Source organism: Nelusetta ayraudi, unplaced genomic scaffold (assembly GCF_046127955.1).
Source record: "Nelusetta ayraudi isolate G7.1 ecotype Tasmania unplaced genomic scaffold, CSIRO-AGI_Nayr_v1 ptg000022l, whole genome shotgun sequence".
Taxonomy (NCBI): Eukaryota; Metazoa; Chordata; class Actinopteri; order Tetraodontiformes; family Monacanthidae; genus Nelusetta; species Nelusetta ayraudi.
Window position 1 is genome coordinate 2,680,915 of NW_027466072.1, and position 17,263 is coordinate 2,698,177.

General features: G+C 43.9%; 2 protein-coding genes across 3 annotated transcripts in view; both read left to right on the forward strand.

Annotated features, from left to right (window-relative positions):
- Nucleotides 1-17,263, forward strand: part of LOC142889383 (protocadherin-15-like) — a 144,249-nt gene that overhangs the window by 123,558 nt on the left and 3,428 nt on the right. The window contains exons 27-35 of the mRNA XM_076028094.1: nucleotides 20-129; nucleotides 949-1,089; nucleotides 3,180-3,307; nucleotides 8,610-8,840; nucleotides 9,527-9,615; nucleotides 10,802-10,978; nucleotides 11,886-12,104; nucleotides 13,388-13,396; nucleotides 14,453-14,563. Coding sequence (XP_075884209.1) covers nucleotides 20-129; nucleotides 949-1,089; nucleotides 3,180-3,307; nucleotides 8,610-8,840; nucleotides 9,527-9,615; nucleotides 10,802-10,978; nucleotides 11,886-12,104; nucleotides 13,388-13,396; nucleotides 14,453-14,563 — 1,215 coding nt within the window. The remainder of the gene's footprint in view (nucleotides 1-19; nucleotides 130-948; nucleotides 1,090-3,179; nucleotides 3,308-8,609; nucleotides 8,841-9,526; nucleotides 9,616-10,801; nucleotides 10,979-11,885; nucleotides 12,105-13,387; nucleotides 13,397-14,452; nucleotides 14,564-17,263) is intronic.
- LOC142889381 (ATP-citrate synthase-like) overlaps nucleotides 12,430-17,263 on the forward strand; it is a 126,967-nt gene continuing 122,133 nt past the window's right edge. For both annotated transcript variants that reach the window (XM_076028086.1, XM_076028089.1), the window contains exon 1: nucleotides 12,430-12,436. The gene's annotated coding sequence lies outside the window, so the exon portion shown is untranslated. The remainder of the gene's footprint in view (nucleotides 12,437-17,263) is intronic.

The window sequence follows — 17,263 nt, forward strand, 5'->3', positions numbered from 1 at the left end:
TTGACTGATTCGCTCGCAGGTTTCCACCGGTGAGCGAGGGGGCTGCTGTCGGAACCGCAGTGGGAGTCATCATGGCAGCAGCTGTCAATCAGACCATCATCTACTCCATCATAGAAGGCAACGAGGGAGGTGAGTTAGTTCTTCCCTGGGCTCGTCCGTCCTGCTCCCAGAGTGGAGCCTGTTACCGGGTAAAGTTCCTCCACGCACAGCTGCTTGGACCTCACAACCGCCAACTCATGATTTATGACCTTAAAATGTACGATTTCCCTGTTTTTCAACGTTCAAATTTCTCTCTCTCACCAAACTAGAGCAGAATAGAACTGAAGGTCTTTCTTCACATTGCGCAGCAGAATTGAAAGTGTAGCCCTTAAGGGACCAAAGACAATAAAACTAAATTAAAAAAAAGAACATTTCCGCAATGAAATCTACATGTAATAAGTGAATATAAGCAATTCACATTTAAAACAACCACCTGCGGTTGTCACACAGATCAAGTATTGTCAGTATTTAATACAATTAATACATTTTGGTGCATAAAACTTATTTTGGTTTTTCAGTTCTTGCAAATTTCTCCCTGGAAACAGTTTTTTATCTATTTTTTTCAAAAATTGCCTGAACATATATATATATACACACACACACACACAGACACACACACACACCACACACACACCAGGAACTAGTCACTTTGACACTGTATTCCTATTTTTGACAATTTAGGTTAGATGCTCATTACTTTAGAATTTATTATTATTTATTTTTTTAATGAATTAAATTTTAAAAAGTTTTTTATGTATTTTTTTCATTTTTTAAATCACTTTCATTTTCATCCAAGGTGTGTTTTCCAACATGTATTTGTTGCTGCTTTCCAACTTGCATCCCTCCTTCACCTGTTTTTCGATCTCTCTGTCTTCGACGCCCCCCCCCCCTCCCCTCCTCTGCTCCCAGGCGTGTTTGCATTAAACGAGACGACGGGTGTGATTTCCACGGCCAGACCTCTGGATTACGAGGCCAATTCCAGCTTCATCCTGAAGGTGGAGGCTGATTCCATGAGAGTGGCGTCCTCCAACTTCCGTGCTCCGTCAAAGAGTGAGTGCACGGCTCCATTCAGAAACATCCGGCATAGAAACACTGCGGGTAATATGGTTCAGCTCAGGACTAGTCCAGTGTCCACATCGCTGAGTTTAAGATTGACGAAATATTACAGTTTAAACCCACAAAGCCCACAAGCTTCAGCTTTAGCAGTTGTTCACAATGATTATAGGTCCAGTAGGAAGACTTACAGTTATATATGGGATATTGGCTATTCAGTCCTTGATGTACCAATTTATGGTGGAGGTAAAAGCTTGCGCCATTGAGTCATCAACAACGTGGACAAAAACATCAAAGTAACCTTTAATTAAATAATTTTCTACACTACAATATGGCTTTATCTTTGCTTCCATCCAGCGGCTACAGGAATGCGAGCAGGTGCTGCTTCCAAAGTCGAGATATTTGTAAATGCAAAGATGTACTTTTTCTCTCTGAAGGCCTCCGAACTGTCCCTGTCTCTGAAGGGGGAGCACTTTAAATAGCTGGATTCTGCATTCTAACACGCTGGTCCCTTAAAGTAACCAAAGTGGGCGTAAAGTGCAGCGGACATGGATTCAGTCTCGCTTCAGCTTCCATCCATCTTCATGTTGTCTCACTTCCGTCCTCGTTCCGCTCAATCCAAAACTAATTTTTCATCTGCGGCACGATGGAGGGGAAAGGCCAACCAAAACAATTTTATTGACTGAAATTACAGCCCAAGTGAAAATGTCACTAATTAACCTCCCCTCCTGCAAGCCCTCCAAATTGTCACTGGTTCTTCCTCTTTCAGCCGTCCGTCTCCGCTTTTTCCCTTTTTCCACTTCCATCCCCAAACATGTCGGCGCACTCCTCAATTAAGTTCGCGGCTCGCCGGGTTTCTGCTCTAATTGCAGCTTTTACCGCTCGCTGTCGACATTTCCACCGACTTTATGGTTATAGCGTTCTGCTCAAAGCGTGACTGCGAGTCATTGTGGTCGATTGAGGTTCGCTTTTGGTTCCTCTTTCATATTTATTTTTAATCAGCCGGTACATCATTAGGATTTTAACAGTTTGTTGATTAGAATGCTTTTTTTGATTTTGGTTTTAGTTAAATGTGTTTGCAGTGGCTGCCACTATTTATTTTGTTTTGTTTTGTTGTTGTTTTTTTACCAATTTCTTTGTATTTGGCAGGTTTTTTTTCTTTTTTGTTTTAGTTTCTCTTTTTACATTGAAATTGTTTTTTTGATTTTTAGTGTCTGTTTTGGAGCGAGACCTCCGGGATTCCCTCTTTCCCTCCTCAATCTCCTCTTCGAGAATTTGCGTGATGACGCGTTGCTCAGATCTTTTGTCAGTGTCAGTCACAGCGCAGTGTTGTGTTTGCCGTATAAAAGCACCGTCGCCGCCGCTCCAACTTACGAGACGCTTTCAAACTCCAGTCGGTCGCCTCTTCATCTGGGAATCTGTCACTGATGGCTGTGAGTGCTAATTTGTGCGCCACCTCCTCTAGAATGATTGATGAGCTCCTCCATTAACACTACACGGCGGCTTTTGTGCTCAGCTGTCACTAGTCGCTTCAGCAGCAGTCGTCCTACTTGGAGGAGCATCTGGCAGGACCAGCCACGTGCACAACGTGCACTGAGCTCCCACGCAGACTGGACGACACAAATTGTTTCTGCAATTGCTCCTTTACGCACACATTCTTGTGTTTGGGCATCAAATATGACTTTACATGCTGACAAGGGTGAGAATCTCAGATGAATAAGCCACTGACCAGGTGACCGAACCTGGTGACCTGACCTGACCTGACTCAGTCAGTCAAGAGGGTGTGGCCACTACACAGCTTAGCGTTTTTAAATGCAGACAACGTATGTGTTCAGTGTTAAATGGTCAGCGAAGTCCCCACAAATGAGAAAATCCGGTCCGTGGCTTCAGTTTCCTCGCTCAACTTTTCATAAAGGCTGAGCTGAAACACACTGTTCTGGAAGTCGTCCCATTGTGATGTCACAAAGGGTACCGATACCTCTCACAGGTTCATGGCTGGATGTTGGTACCTGGCTTCTGGCAAACAGAAGCAATGACGCAGAGTGTAAATGTGTCGCATCGGTGTCAACTCTCCCTGTGTGTCTCAGCCAACACAGCGAAGGTCGTCATCGACATCCAGGACGAGAACGACCACCCGCCGGTTTTCACCAGACCTCTTTATATCGGCGGTGTCGCGGAGGACGCTAAGACCTTCACCTCCATCTTGCAAGTGCAGGTAAGGATGGACACACACACACACACATATATATATATATATATATATATATATATATATATATATATATATATATCTTTCTGCAGCTCTCAGTACCTTCACATAAGTCACATCCAACCCCATCAGGCATAACTGCCACACACACTTCTCACAAAAAAAAAACTTTGGGATGAATTTGGATGCATTTTCAGAAAATACCTGAACCACTAAAACCTTCACAGTTGAACCTCATTGTGACCCAAACTTCTCAATCTCACAATACTTTATATATGAATGACCCGCTGCTGTTGTTCAGTTCCTTGTTGTGTTTCCGTTACAATTATTTCAATATGTCCTTAATGTTGATACAGTGCGATTGCACTGAATGGTGTTTGACCTCTGAACCACAATCCTAGTCATGGCTCCATCTCGCGAGATTCTCCCAGAGTTTCTTGTCATGTGACATCACTGTCAGGACGTCCAGTTCTACTCCTTGGTCCCGTCGATGTTGACTGCGTGATTTTGCTGGCATCCACTGCTGTTGCTGTGACTATTTTGGACAAAAGACAAAAGCGTCAAAGGTGATGGTTGTGAGGCAGACCTGAAGGAAAAGCTCTGCTGATTCTACCGTTGCCAGTTTCCCAGGCTAATGGAAACTCAGCCATTCATAAAAGGTCCCCAACGTGAGGCCACCAGCCGGGAGCAGCCGAGCTCGGATGTCAAGCGCAGCATCATGCAGTATGTATTTTTAGCTGATTCTGTTCCACGTGAGTTGGCTGACAAGATAGGGTCCCGTGATAAATTATGCGGCAGAATAATACATGTCCATGGGTGATGAATTCCATGTGGCTGGTGAGATGCCAGCAACTCTCACTCTCTCCTCACCTCCTCGCACTTTCATTATGAGTCGAGATGCGCTCTGATGATGTGCGCATGCAGCAGTATATTAGTATTGTTATTATTAATACATAACGTCACAGTGGAGGAATACCAAATGTGCTGCTCTTGTTCAGTGTGACTCAGGTTATTAGGGAAGATCTGAGGTTGTGGCACTTCAGCACTCGTACCTCGGCTGCAATGTTAGCAGTGCTGCAGCTTGAGAATGCTGAGGTAGGTTAGACTTCCTGCAAGTCTGCACACAAACGCCCTTCTGTCCACCAGTGTCTGTTGTAGCGTTTCTCTCCCCAAGGCTCATGTGACAGTGTGCATCCGGGGTACACGCTGCCCTCTGCAGGCAGCTGAAGGTGCAGCGAAACTCCAGCTGCAGCTAGCGATTCATTTTTCAATCGTCTATATTTTTCTTCCTTTCGATTTGATGAAGCGGTGATATTTGAAAGTCTGAAGGTTCAGCAGCAAAATGTGTCAAAGGCTTGTCTGAAAATAGCCGCCACCACGTCCGTTATTCCAGAACCAGCAACAATCACAGTCTGAAAGTCGAGGAATCTACAGATAAAAATTAAATTGATCCGGATCACATGTGCGTCGCAGTAAGTGTCTGTGTGAAGAATAAATGCAGAACCGATGTTTAGCGGCAGCAGAATTGAGAAAGGAATAATGTAGCAATGAATTAATCGATTAGTCGATTAATTGATTAATCATTTCAACTCTAGTCGTAACTTGTAGCTCTCTTGTTCCAAATCTGCCTCTTCCGTCACGGTAACTGATGACGTCTCCCTCCTTTTCATCCGGCACCGCAGAACCTCGTGTTGAAGCACATGAACGGGACTGCTGTTGTTAAAATGGGTCACAGATTGTCGACCTCCCTCCGCCTGTTCCTGAGACCTAGCGGTAGATTTTAATGAGCCTGGATGCCGTGAGAGACCCACAGCAAGCCGGAATAGTAGTCTGCATAAATGTTTCATTCATTGCCATGTTTTCTAAACGTTCTCAGATCTTTGTGAGTCGTTTGGCCCGCGCAGAGTGGAACTGCGACATCCTAGTGAGCAAGAGCAAGCAGCCAGGAGTCGGAACAAAGTTTAAAAGACGTAGAAAAAAAGGTTTCCCTTTTCAAAAATGAACCTTGAGGTTATTATTTTTCATTACAGAGGCTTGAAAAAGAGGTTCAGTTTATTGGCTTTATAACCTGCCAAACGCTCAGTTTACCTTTTTTTTTTTCCATAGAACCTGCTAGCGAGCTAATTCACTACAGGGAGACGCAGAGAATTGGAGGATTGATGGTTTTGGTTTGATAACTGGAATGTGGCTGAGAATCTAAATATCGAGGAAGAGCCGAGGCAGTCCTGAATTAATCACAACAATGGGTAAAGTTCAAAAAAGAAAGACAAAGATCAGGTGCCAGGGGTGTAGTTATTGATATTTATTTTAGATGACAAGGGTTATTGACAAAGACAAAGTGTGGTGAAAGTTGAAGATGTGCAGTTTTAAACTCTGCCGAGTGCATCACAACCACGTGTGGTGTCTTGAGAATCTTCTTGTGCATGCATTCCTGTTGCTAACGCAGGAGTCGTCATGCTTTCCCGGTATACACACTAAAACCACACACGTCCCTCAGCGGAGGCTGCGGAACATATATTGACTGAGCTGCAGATGAGTCTCCCGTCAGCCAATCATTACCTCCAAAACACTTTTGTTTGTCTGGATCAATGAGGAGGATTCTTTTTTCTGTCCTTTGTGTTTCTTTATGGGACCACATAATTGAGTACAAACAAGTGTGTTCTTCTTCTTTTTTGCCTTTCCACAATTCCATGTCTTTTCATTTCTTCTTTTAATTCGTCATCCATCGAATAACGAGTTACAATAATAGTCGAGCCGATTTCACAGTGAAAAGAGTGTGATTAATCAGTCCTGCGCTAATCCTCTCCAGCAGAGGGGTCAGGCAAACCGCTTAGCCTCTTAACAAAGTTGTAGTACAAAACTGTGCGGAGTACAGTTTTGTACTATTCCTGTCTATCCATCCATTCATCCATTTTCAATCCCCCCTTCTCCCTGAGCTCGAGGTCACGGGGGTCTGCTGGAGCCTCTCCCAGCGAAAGCAGTCGCAGAAAATCGGTAGTTCATCCCAGGCCACATAGAGACAAACAACCACTCGCACTCACACATAAGGCCAATTTAGAGCCCCCAATTCACCCCACACTGTAGGAGGAAGCTGGAGAACCTGGAGAGAACCCACACAGACACAGGGAGAGCATGCAAACTCCACACTAAAATGTCCTGAATTGAGCATAGTTGACAGCGAACAATGGACAGATCACAACAACATCATCATCAAAATTGGGGACTAATAGCAGCATGCTAGCTAACATTAGCATCCTCTAGCGAGCTAGCGTGCCATGTGGGCATTAGGGGAATAGACCTGGACACTGTCAGTAGTTATGTGTTTGGTCTGTGTTTGGTCTGTCATGGTTTTTGGCTAGTCAGTGCAAGCCGAAAGATGGCAGCACATTTGAAACAGGCACTAGCATTGTGTTACTACTGGATGGTTGGTCAGGTTCCTGATGCATTCCAATTACACTGAAATACAGCAGTTAGTTATCTGCTGTTAGCTGGAGCAGCACTTGGCTTGTCAAGACGAGCGCGCTGCACGAAAAAAAAATATTTCGGAAGCGTGGGATTTAAAACGCACTCTGGAGCAAAACCGCAGTCACATTTTATTCTATATGTGAGAGCAAAAAGTTTAAAACACATAGTGCGAGTTGTCAAATGACATCAGCTGATAAGAAAGGGCTCGTTAGAGAGACTCACGTTAGCCCGCAATGCTTCAAAACATGTCAGTCCAGCTTATTCATGCCAGAGGGGCCAAGGCTCGGTTGCTTTAATTTGTCCCTTCAGACGAGGACACAGCAGCAGATCTTCAACAAACACAAAGACTTGCGTACTTTCATCGCGGCAGCAAAGTGAAAACCAAGTTGCTGAGTCTGTGTGTGAGATGGCATTGAACCTGGACAATAGATTGTCCCGTCGTCTCCTTTTACAGTTATATTGCCATGAAATTCACACAGAAAAGAGAAGAAGTCGGTTTTTGAAGGCCACGATAATGTTGGTGCCACAATATTCTAGTTGAGACGTCATGATTAGTTACGTCAAAGACTGTTTCTCGGAATCGTGTCTTGCAGCAGCAAACCTTTTGTTACGGCTGAATTTGTCATTTCCACAGTTTCATCACTTCTTAACTTTGTTCTGAATCCACATGAGCTGTAAGGAATTTAGTTTCACATTTTTTAGCATTTCAATAGTTGTTTTTTTTTCTTCTGCTGTAAAAGAAAATAAAAAATAAAACACTGAATCACAGTTTGGGTCAGAATATTTTTCCTCTCCGGCGTCAGATCGGGTTTTTTTCCCTCACATTTTTAAGTTTTACTGAAGCCGTCCAACTACCTCCTTCATATTATGTATTTCACCCAGCAAAGTGTGCTCATCCCAAACCATTATTTATTGCTCTTTTTAATGTCCCCGTAGCTCTTAAAAATTACTAAGTTTCTATTTCATCAAAAGTTTTGTCATACTTTATCTTGCAATATCAGTATTCTGTTTCATTCGCCTCTTTAATTTAGCATATCACAAAATCTCAATAAATACGCTTTTTTTAATCACTTTTTTAGCCAATTTGTGAAAACCCTTTTTGGGATCCAAGGACATTTTGTCCACTTTATTTTTCAAGTAGCCCGTTTGAAAGGACGATCTCTGGCGTATAATGACTATTAATACAAGTTTTTTGTGAAATTGACTCACTAATAAGTCCTTTGTTTTCCTGAACAATGAACTCAGCATTAGATGGACTTCTTGTATTCTAGCTTTGCCTCTTTTTTTTTCCTGAAATTGCTGACGTATTAGCTGCAGGCTGCTGGCTGGACGCTCGTGCCAAGAGGTGACACGCTCGTATTTTCTGTGTCTTGCATGAACCTGGTCGTCAACTGGTGTGGATCAATTGTTTTTGGGACTTTTGGATGTCGGCTACATTTTTGCTTCGAGAAATCGACAGAAATGCATCGTTGACATTCGTTGAATGAGTGTGAGCATACGGATTGAGGATCATGGCGGATCAATGGAATGATTGCGGCAATAATAGCAGCAGTGATTTGATTACTGCGTCATGCGCAGAACTGATAATTATGGCCTCTCGTTGTAATACTGATCTTATCAATCCTCCTTCTTTCTTCTTCTTCTTCTTCTTCTTCTTCTTCTTCTTCTTCTTCTTCTTCTTCCTCCTCCTCCTCCTCCACCTCGTCCTCCTTCTTCTTCTTCTCCTTCTTTCTTCTTCTTCCTCCTCCTCCTCCTCCTCCTCCTCCTCCTTCTTCTTCTCCTCCTCCTCCTCCTCCTCCTTCTTCTTCTTCTTCTTCTTCTCCTCCTTCTTCTTCCTCCACAGGCGCTCGACCAAGACACCGGTAACTACAGCTCCATGACGTACCGGCTCATCATCCCGCCGCCGGCCGGCAAAGAGGCCAAAGACAGCAAAGACGGCTTCGTCATCGAGCCGAACAGCGGCGTGGTGAAGACGGCCATCATGTACCGCAACATGAGGAGGTCGTACTTCAAGTTTGAGGTGGTGGCGACGGACAACTACGGTCGAGGACACAGCAGCAAAGCGGAGATAGTGGTGCGTCCTCCTGCGTCTTGTGCGGCTTCGTAACGGAGCTTGTAATGAATGGTCTGTTTCACTGTGGGTCACATAATCATTAAGGATGGGAATTATCAGATTTTTGCGGCTGGTTTGCGAGTCTTTCAGAATCAGCGTTGCCAACTTATTGACTTCATTAGTATTCAAACCCCTCTAGCCACTTTATTTCAGAACAGCGACTAGCAACAAATCCTGCAACTTTCTCTGCCACACTTGGAGACTTTGGGCAACTCGGATGTGAAACCCTGTGGCATTCTTCTAACCTGCTCACAAATAGTGCTGCCACGTGCACATCCTGCTGCTGTACTTCTATTTGTCAACCTATAAGTAGCTCTGCCAGAGTGCCTCTCCTCCCTCTGAAGCAAGTTCATTTGTACTTCTAAAGATATTAAACATGTTTATTTGTCTCTCCCGCAACATTGTTCCTCTCTCATTCAGCACTACAGTGTCCATTGCAAAGACATGCACATGACCAATTGTGCAAATTAGGCTTTGACATCATTTAGCAAATTTTAGGACTGCCAGTAGCTACTTTTACTTACTGGAGAGTTGGCAACACTGATCGGTGGATCAGAACTATCTTCTCTATGAGGATGAAGGTGCCTCCTAATGTTCCTGGCTGAGCTATTCAAGGACTGTTGTGAACGCTGCTTCTGCCCTCGCAGGTGTCTGTGGTCAACCAGCTGGACATGCAGGTGGTCGTATCAAACGTTCCCCCGACCTACGTGGAGAAAAACAAGGACAAGCTGCTCAGGTACGACTTCTCCTCCTTCCAGTGCCACCGTCTTTACTTTGTAAAAGGGTGAAGACCTCGGAGATTCGCTGATCTGCATGTGTCTGGGAACTGAAGCTTAAGCTGCTCTGAGTCAGCTCTTCAATGCCCAGTATGTTATTTTTGTCTCTCTCTCTGCATTTATGGAGCTTTTGCCGCATTTATAGCCGCGATCTGGAACTGTAATTGCTACCATGGGGAAGTCAGACGAGACTCGATCAAGGCCGCTAACGGTCTGGAGGTTAAAAATAGAGTTGTTGATGGTCTTTCAGTTATCGTGTGAGGCCTGAACCCACGCAGGGATCTTCAGCAGAGACAAACCCCTTGATCAACAGCTTTAAAACTAAGAAGTGGATCTGACGTCCCCATCACACCAGATGTCGGTCCATGTTCAGTGGACCTGCTTGAGCTTCATGTAGCTATGAATGCTTAGCTAAAGAATTAGAAGCTAAAAAATAAGAAGCTGAAGAATTAGCAATAGATTAAATGAAAATGGAATCACCAGGTCTGTGACTTTATCTACCAAAAAACAGACACGTTTGCTCTTTATTTCAATCACTGCCAACAGCTCCCTTTAAATGTTTCAATTCAGAGGCGTCACAAGTGAAAAAGCCACCAGCTGACTCCAACACGGCTCCTCTGAAGCCTCGAGGCTGCGTCAGTGTTGCTCGTCGGGGAGTCGGAGCCCTGCTGGTGTGACTGCGTCACGTCAACGATGTGTTCGAGTCGCACGCGTGTCGTCTCTTTCAAACGCTACATCCATATTTCTATTGCATGAAAAGAAGGACATAAAATTCACATTAGCGAACATGCTCCATCCGCCGGGGGGTGCGGGGGAGCTTCCAGTCAGGCTGCCGTTTCTATTCAGCCTTCAGACTCATGTCAAACAGAATAACAATGTTTTAAAACGTCCAGCGTCTCATGCGCACGCGTGTCCCACTGTGAGCATGGGTTTCTGAGGCAGACCAAAAATCAATGTAGCGCCGCAGGACTCCAGCACAATGGTGAGACTTCAGAAAAAGAGAGAGCGAGAGTCCGTCAGCTCCGGTCTGCACGCCAACGTCCAGAAGAAGCCGTGCCAGGGCTGTTGTGGCCGCTCCGGAGTGTTGTGTTCCCAGCCAGCGAAAATTGAAAAAAAAAAAAAAAAACTGTCACTTTGTGTGCCCAGCATTTTGGAACGCTACGTCCAGGAGCAGATACCGGGAGCAAAGGTTGTCGTGGAAACCATCGGCCCCCATCGCCACGGTGATGGATTGGAGCAGGACGACTACACCAAGTCGGACCTCATGATTTATGCCATCGACCCGCTGACAAACAGAGCCGTCTCCAGACAGGAACTCCACAAGTAGGTGTACAAATCCATCATGAGTAATTAGGTGGCGCTCCAGAAGCAAAGGGTTCTACATCATCGGAGGGACCGAGACCCCGTCGACCAAGCGGGACAAAAACATTTGGCACCGCTGCTTCATATTTTTTCAGCCAAGCGTGCTCTGAAAGGCTACAACCTTGCTTTTCTGTTTTCTTTTTTTTCCTGTTTTATCAAAGTTTCTTCCTTGTGATTAGCCAGCTGCTCAGGGCTAGCGTGAGCTCGCTGGGAAGATAGCTACTAGCTCTCATGCAGGGATGCCTTCGCTAGAAAAAAAAATAAAAAAATCTGCAGACATTCGGATGTTACAATGATAATCAGCTCAAGTTGTAATGTAGAAAGTCGAGCAAAATCCAATCGGCTGGTTTCAGCTCAGATAGTATTTCATCAAAGCTTTTTCAATAGCACTAACCTTGCACTTCACTACCATGTGTAAAAGTATGCATTCATTCATTGTTTGCTCGTATATTGTTTGTTTTGTATTGCTATTATTCTGTGTATATGATCTGCCAGGCAACAAGATGTAAGAAGATGTAACTCTCCCAAAGCTTATATTATTTACAAAAGTACCTGTACGATGCTCTTTAATATGGTTTCAAATCCCTATCAAATAAACATTAGAATTGATGAAATTCCCACGGACGAAGCCAGCCCATCTAGAAACGCAAAGTTTTCAGTTTTTGATAACAGGACCCCTTTAATGCATCAGTTAAGCCTCTGTTTGCTTCTTGGATTGCAGCTATTCAAAGTTCTGCAGCGTGTGGATGTCATCAATCTTTTTTGCAGAATTATCCAAGAAAAACAAAATGTCCCCAAATCAGCCTCGGGAAAAGTTGTTATCAAAGACCGCGAGAGGCTTTCAGTCGTGCTAACTTCTCCTTCTTAGGTTCCTTGACGGCAAACTCTTGGACATCAACAAAGAGTTCCAGCCTTTTTTCCCACCCGGTGGGCGAATTCTGGAGATCCGGACACCTGAGGTGGTGACCAGTGTGAAGAAAGCCGTGCAGACTGTAGGCTACACTGAGGGGGCGCTCTTGGCTCTGGCAGTGATCATCATAATCTGCTGCGTTCCCGCCATACTGATCGTCATCATCACCTACAGACAGTAAGTTCACTGGAAAATGATGCATGAATAAAATATGAGGTTGTCGTAGCTCATCGACTTCCTGGCTAATGTCTGAAGGTGGTAATATCTCCGCAACACCCTCACGACGTGCTAATTATTCATCCTATTCAGCTACCCTGGCAGTACTAAGTACCTCAAGTACTGTGGTTCATCTTCTTTGCTTGGGTGGAACTCTCTAATATTTTCCTTGTAAACCCAATGGAACCCAATGAAAGCTTACCTGCCTTTTTTTTATATAAGTTTTGCACATCATTTTATTTAACAGTAACCTGTGCCACATACTTTTATGGTGCTGATTTTTCACAGGCATAGTGTTATCCCAGACCACCCACCGCCAACTTTGTTTTATTTCTTCTTCTTCTGCTTCTTCTTCTTGTTTTACCAATTTTTTGGACTGGAATGGTTCAGAAATGGCTTTTTTATTTTTTATTTTCAAACACTGAACAAACGCACAACATAACATTATTGCCTCCAAATGTGCCTCCTCAGCTAGTGACTACATAGGCCAGCTTGCTAGCGGACACTAGCGTTTGACAGCTTACCTACACCATTGCGCCGGGTCTGAAACGTCACTCAAACATTGTTTGCTGAGTGTGCGACTTGTCTGTTGTCAGTTGTCAGTGTGTGCAAGTAGTGGGGCTACAAGTTCACATAAACACACTTTCACACCACAGACATTTTAAAACGGGCATTCGCCAATGAATTTAAGCTTTTCCAAATTCTCTTCTTTGAGTAAGTTTAGGTAGAGGAAATCCTGAAAATGAAAACATATCATTTCCTTTTTAGGAAAACACATACTTTGTACGAGAAATAAACACGACTAGCATCTATCCAGTGGTGGAGCATTTTCGCGCCGTCAATGACTCAGTATGTCGGCCAGTTCGAACAGCGAGCCCAGCTAAATGCCGTGAAGGGCTATTAATTACATTTGTCTCCTCAACACACGCAAACAATCACACTAAGACCCTTGAAAGTGGATCAGCAGAGTCCGGCTCATCCCCAGACAAATGACCAGGCGGGGTGAGGAGAGGTGATTCGTGGAAGGAGAAACAAAGCCGTCCTCATCAGCATGATAATCACCACACTCCTCCATTAAATGGCCACGATGAAGACCAATCGCTGAACTTGCTTGTAAATAAGAACCTGAATAATAAGGAGTGCCGTGTGATTTATGGCTTCAAACAACCACTAATCTTTTCCCTCTTCTGCCCCCCCCCCACCCACCTCCCTCTCCTGCCGCTTGCCGTCTACCACCAACCAAGATTCAAAGAGTGAGTACTGCTTTCATATTCGCAATCTGAAATATTAACGGCGCGGCCGTATCGCGCGCCTCTCAGCGTGATGAATCTGTTGACTTTCATTGTGCGGTAAAAAGGATGGGATCAGTCAGGGCGGTGAAACAGGACAGACGACAATCAAACAAATGGCTTCGGGAGAGGATGTGAGCAGCGTGCCTCTCGTGGGGGGGGGGGAGCTTTTTACTCGACTCTGTGGTTGTACCGCAGCGAATAACCTAATGCACCTTTTAATGGATGGATGTCCGATGAAGAGGCTCTCAAATGAAACCTTGTGCGGCGTAATTAAACAATGTGTTTTGAAGCTGGAGGAGGCTCGTTTGCTCCACTGTCGCTGTAGTGTCTTTTTTAATATATAGTTTGTCTAGACATATAGCCTGCAAGCCAACTCACTCTTCTTTTCCAACCTGCCTGGTTAAGCCTTAAACACAACACATTAAAGCAATATAAAAAGTGAAAAAGTTGGTAACTTAATTTAGAGAAAGTGCACGATTCACTCCATTCTATTGGAAGTTTGCTTCTGGCTCAAGAACATAATGTAGTTTGTTAATAGTTCATGAGTTTGTTCAGGTGTTCTCCCAGTTGACCACTTTTGATAAAGCACAGCCCAAGTTTCTCACGGTTTCCTTGCTTCTCATTGTTTTGCCTGTTCTTTTATTTATTTATTTAGCCTGCTGTCGTCACATATTAATGTTTCATCGGCTATTTTAGCCTTAAACAAAGTCCTGAAAAATAAATCGCCAAACGCCAAGCGGCAAACATAAATCAAAACCTGATATTAAACCATCTGGAGAACCTGCATGATTTATGTAGGTCCTCTGAAAGTTAGCTTTCGGCACAAAAAGCTCTCTCCAAACTGGACTTCAGAAGGATTTTACTGTTTCCAGCCTGATGTCCGTGTACATACAAAAAAGTCAGAGTGCTAATCAGCTGCCAAACAAAGTTGTTAAAAGCCCTTAATGCCCTGTTTAGAGATTTGCCAGTTTACTCTTACTTCAGCTAACTGGTAGCGTTGTCCCGCTAACTGTCCAGGCGCCAGGCAGAATGTGCCAAAACGGCCCGAATCCAGATGGCGCTGCCGACGGGGAAACCTGGAGGAGGCACCGCTAACAACCTGTACGAGGAGCTGGGAGACAACACCATGTGAGTCCAAATCAGAAAAACCTCTCCTCTCACACACACACACACACACACACACACACACACACACACACACACACACACACACCGGTGCTAACGCTGTGCTAAACCTTCAACGGAAACGGTTGTTTGTCTTGACAATGCTGACTTCTTCTTGACTATCACTTCCATCCAAGTTTCTCCGGCAATTAGCGCCATCTGTTGGCTTCTAGCATGTTTTAAAATGTACATGTCTATACAGTATTTTTAGCAACTTTTACTCTTTACATTTTTTCTACTCACTTGAGACTTTGGTTACACAGTCTTTTCAAGTGTTTTTTTTTTTTTACATAACAAGCCTTTGTCAGCCACTTAGCTCCAAAAAGTCTCTTCACTCTTCACCACCATTAAAAGATCCCATTTATTCGCTTTTCACATTCAAGTCGGTTAAAGAGTAATGTTAAATTTGCTTTCTTATCTTTATCTCAATTTTGAACCCCAACACCGGTGGAGCAGCCTTGCATGTGTATTTGTTGTTTTGTTTGTTTTTGTTTGTTTGTTTGTTTTTTAACTGTTTTGCCCTCTGTTTTCAACCTTCTGCTAAGATTTCGACCAAAAACTAAGGTAGACGACTAACCAAGAGTAACGCAGTGCGTTTCAACCCGCCGTGTCAATGGCGTCAAACAGAGTTCTCATTTCCTGAATACATTAAGCGCCGCAGATAAGCCCTGTAATTTTATCTTGCCCGAGGTGAACTCTTCCGCCATCTGTTTACGTGTTGTAATGCATACTAATATCGCCACTCGGCGCCCAGCTCGAATGAAGGTCAGCTCTATCGCAGTAGGAGCGCAGGAACGTCTCGAGTTATTGTTTGTTTGTTTTTGTCTTCTACGAGACGCGCGTCAGCGGGGCGGCTTTCAATGAAACAGGAAGCATCGGTCGGTCTCGCTCCGACACTGCGGTATCCGTCTTTAATGTGGATCTGGGACCCAGCCAGCGAATTAAAGCAGAGCAACGATAATGTCGGAAGAGTCAGCGACATGTTAAATGATTACTTTTCAGCATGACTTTAGATGTATGCCTTTTGAGTCATACTTTGTTATTCATGCAGATTTTGCTCATTAATGCATTTTTCTTTCTGTGAGTGCTCTCTTTCCCCCGCTTGCCAGGATTAAACAACAGTTACTGAGACAAATATGGAGAATAGGCAGATAAAGTTTATACAGTCTTACTCTCTCTCTCTCTCACACACACACACACACACACACACACACACACACACACACACAGTTATTTTATCTTTGCTTTAAACCGGGACTTCAGACAAATTTGCAAGGAACTTCTATCAGCGTTGCACGCATGACTGACTTCCTGTGTGTCCTTGGCGTGCCTCCACACTCATATTAACATGAGAGCAATTCATATTCAGGACTGTAGAAACAATCTGCAATTCACGCCAAGGGATTCCCGCGCAGGTGTGTGTGTGTGTGTGTGTGTGTGTGTGTGTGTGTGTGTGTGTGTGTGTGCGTGTGTGTGCGTGTGTGTGTGTGTGTGGTTGGAGAGAATGGAGGAGAGGGGAAAAAAAGGAATACTGCCCAAAACGATCTTCTGAAAAATGTGAGCAGAAATTAACTTGGATATGAGGCAATTGAAATAAATGCACCCCATAATTGATTAGGACCACCGTGGGCGCTAATTAACTCTATTGATAAGATGAGGAACGTGTGTGAATGTGTGTCCTTGAAGTCCTGGAAGGCCTGGGATAATAATCCCTTACGAGTTTAAATTCTGGTTTGCGACCAGACTCCCCAGTCGACTGACTCCCCCTGGGTTTTTTTGTTATTATCAATTTATAATTATTTTTTTGCCGGTTTGACAGCTTTAATACCTTTAGAAAATTTGCATTGCTAAACGAAATGATGTTTCTGGTTGTTTACTTTGCAGCATACTAAATTAAGACTATTTTGAAGAGACTACTTTATATTTGCTGTTGAAAAAAAGGTCCAGTGAATGATATTTCATGAGCCCCATTTTCAAATGAATTTAAATGAAATAAACTAAATCACTTGGTTTGTTGTTTGCTGCTTGTCAAAATGCAAAAACATAACAATTGTGTTTATTTGAGTCTTTTTGGGATATTGATAGCTGCTCGTCGAGCTGCTCAGGTCAGTGTCATCCTTTGAAATGGGCAGAAAGTGTGACTCCACCCTTGACTGGCCTGCCAATAAGACAAATTAACAGTCTTGTGATAAGAGAGTCAAATCTTTTATTCTGTGCACGGTTTTCACCTCCTCTGGCAGCAATGAATTTATCATCATAAATGACATCTGGCGCCTTCAGGAATGAGCAGATCTGTCATAAAAATCAAGCAACCCTCGGACGTCTCTGATTTGATTTTTTTTTTTTTCCTCTATAAATCTTTTTTCGGTTCACATTGGGTCCTTCCATCTTAATTTGGAACATTTCTAACACCTGTTTCATCACTTTATTTCCTGTCCTTGCGGTGACTAACGCGTTCGTCTTCTCTTTGATTCATTTTGATCCATCACTGACAGGCAAAAGTGAGTAGGATGCATCGCTGTGCCTTAGAATTGCTTTTGTGTCTGTGCTTGTGTCTAGTTTGGCTTCCCTTGTAGTGCTTTGCCATCGCTGCAGGTTGTGTCACTGTCTGGTTGCTGATTCCGGCTCCTCATTGGTCGCCTTGACATTGGAATAAACAGCTTT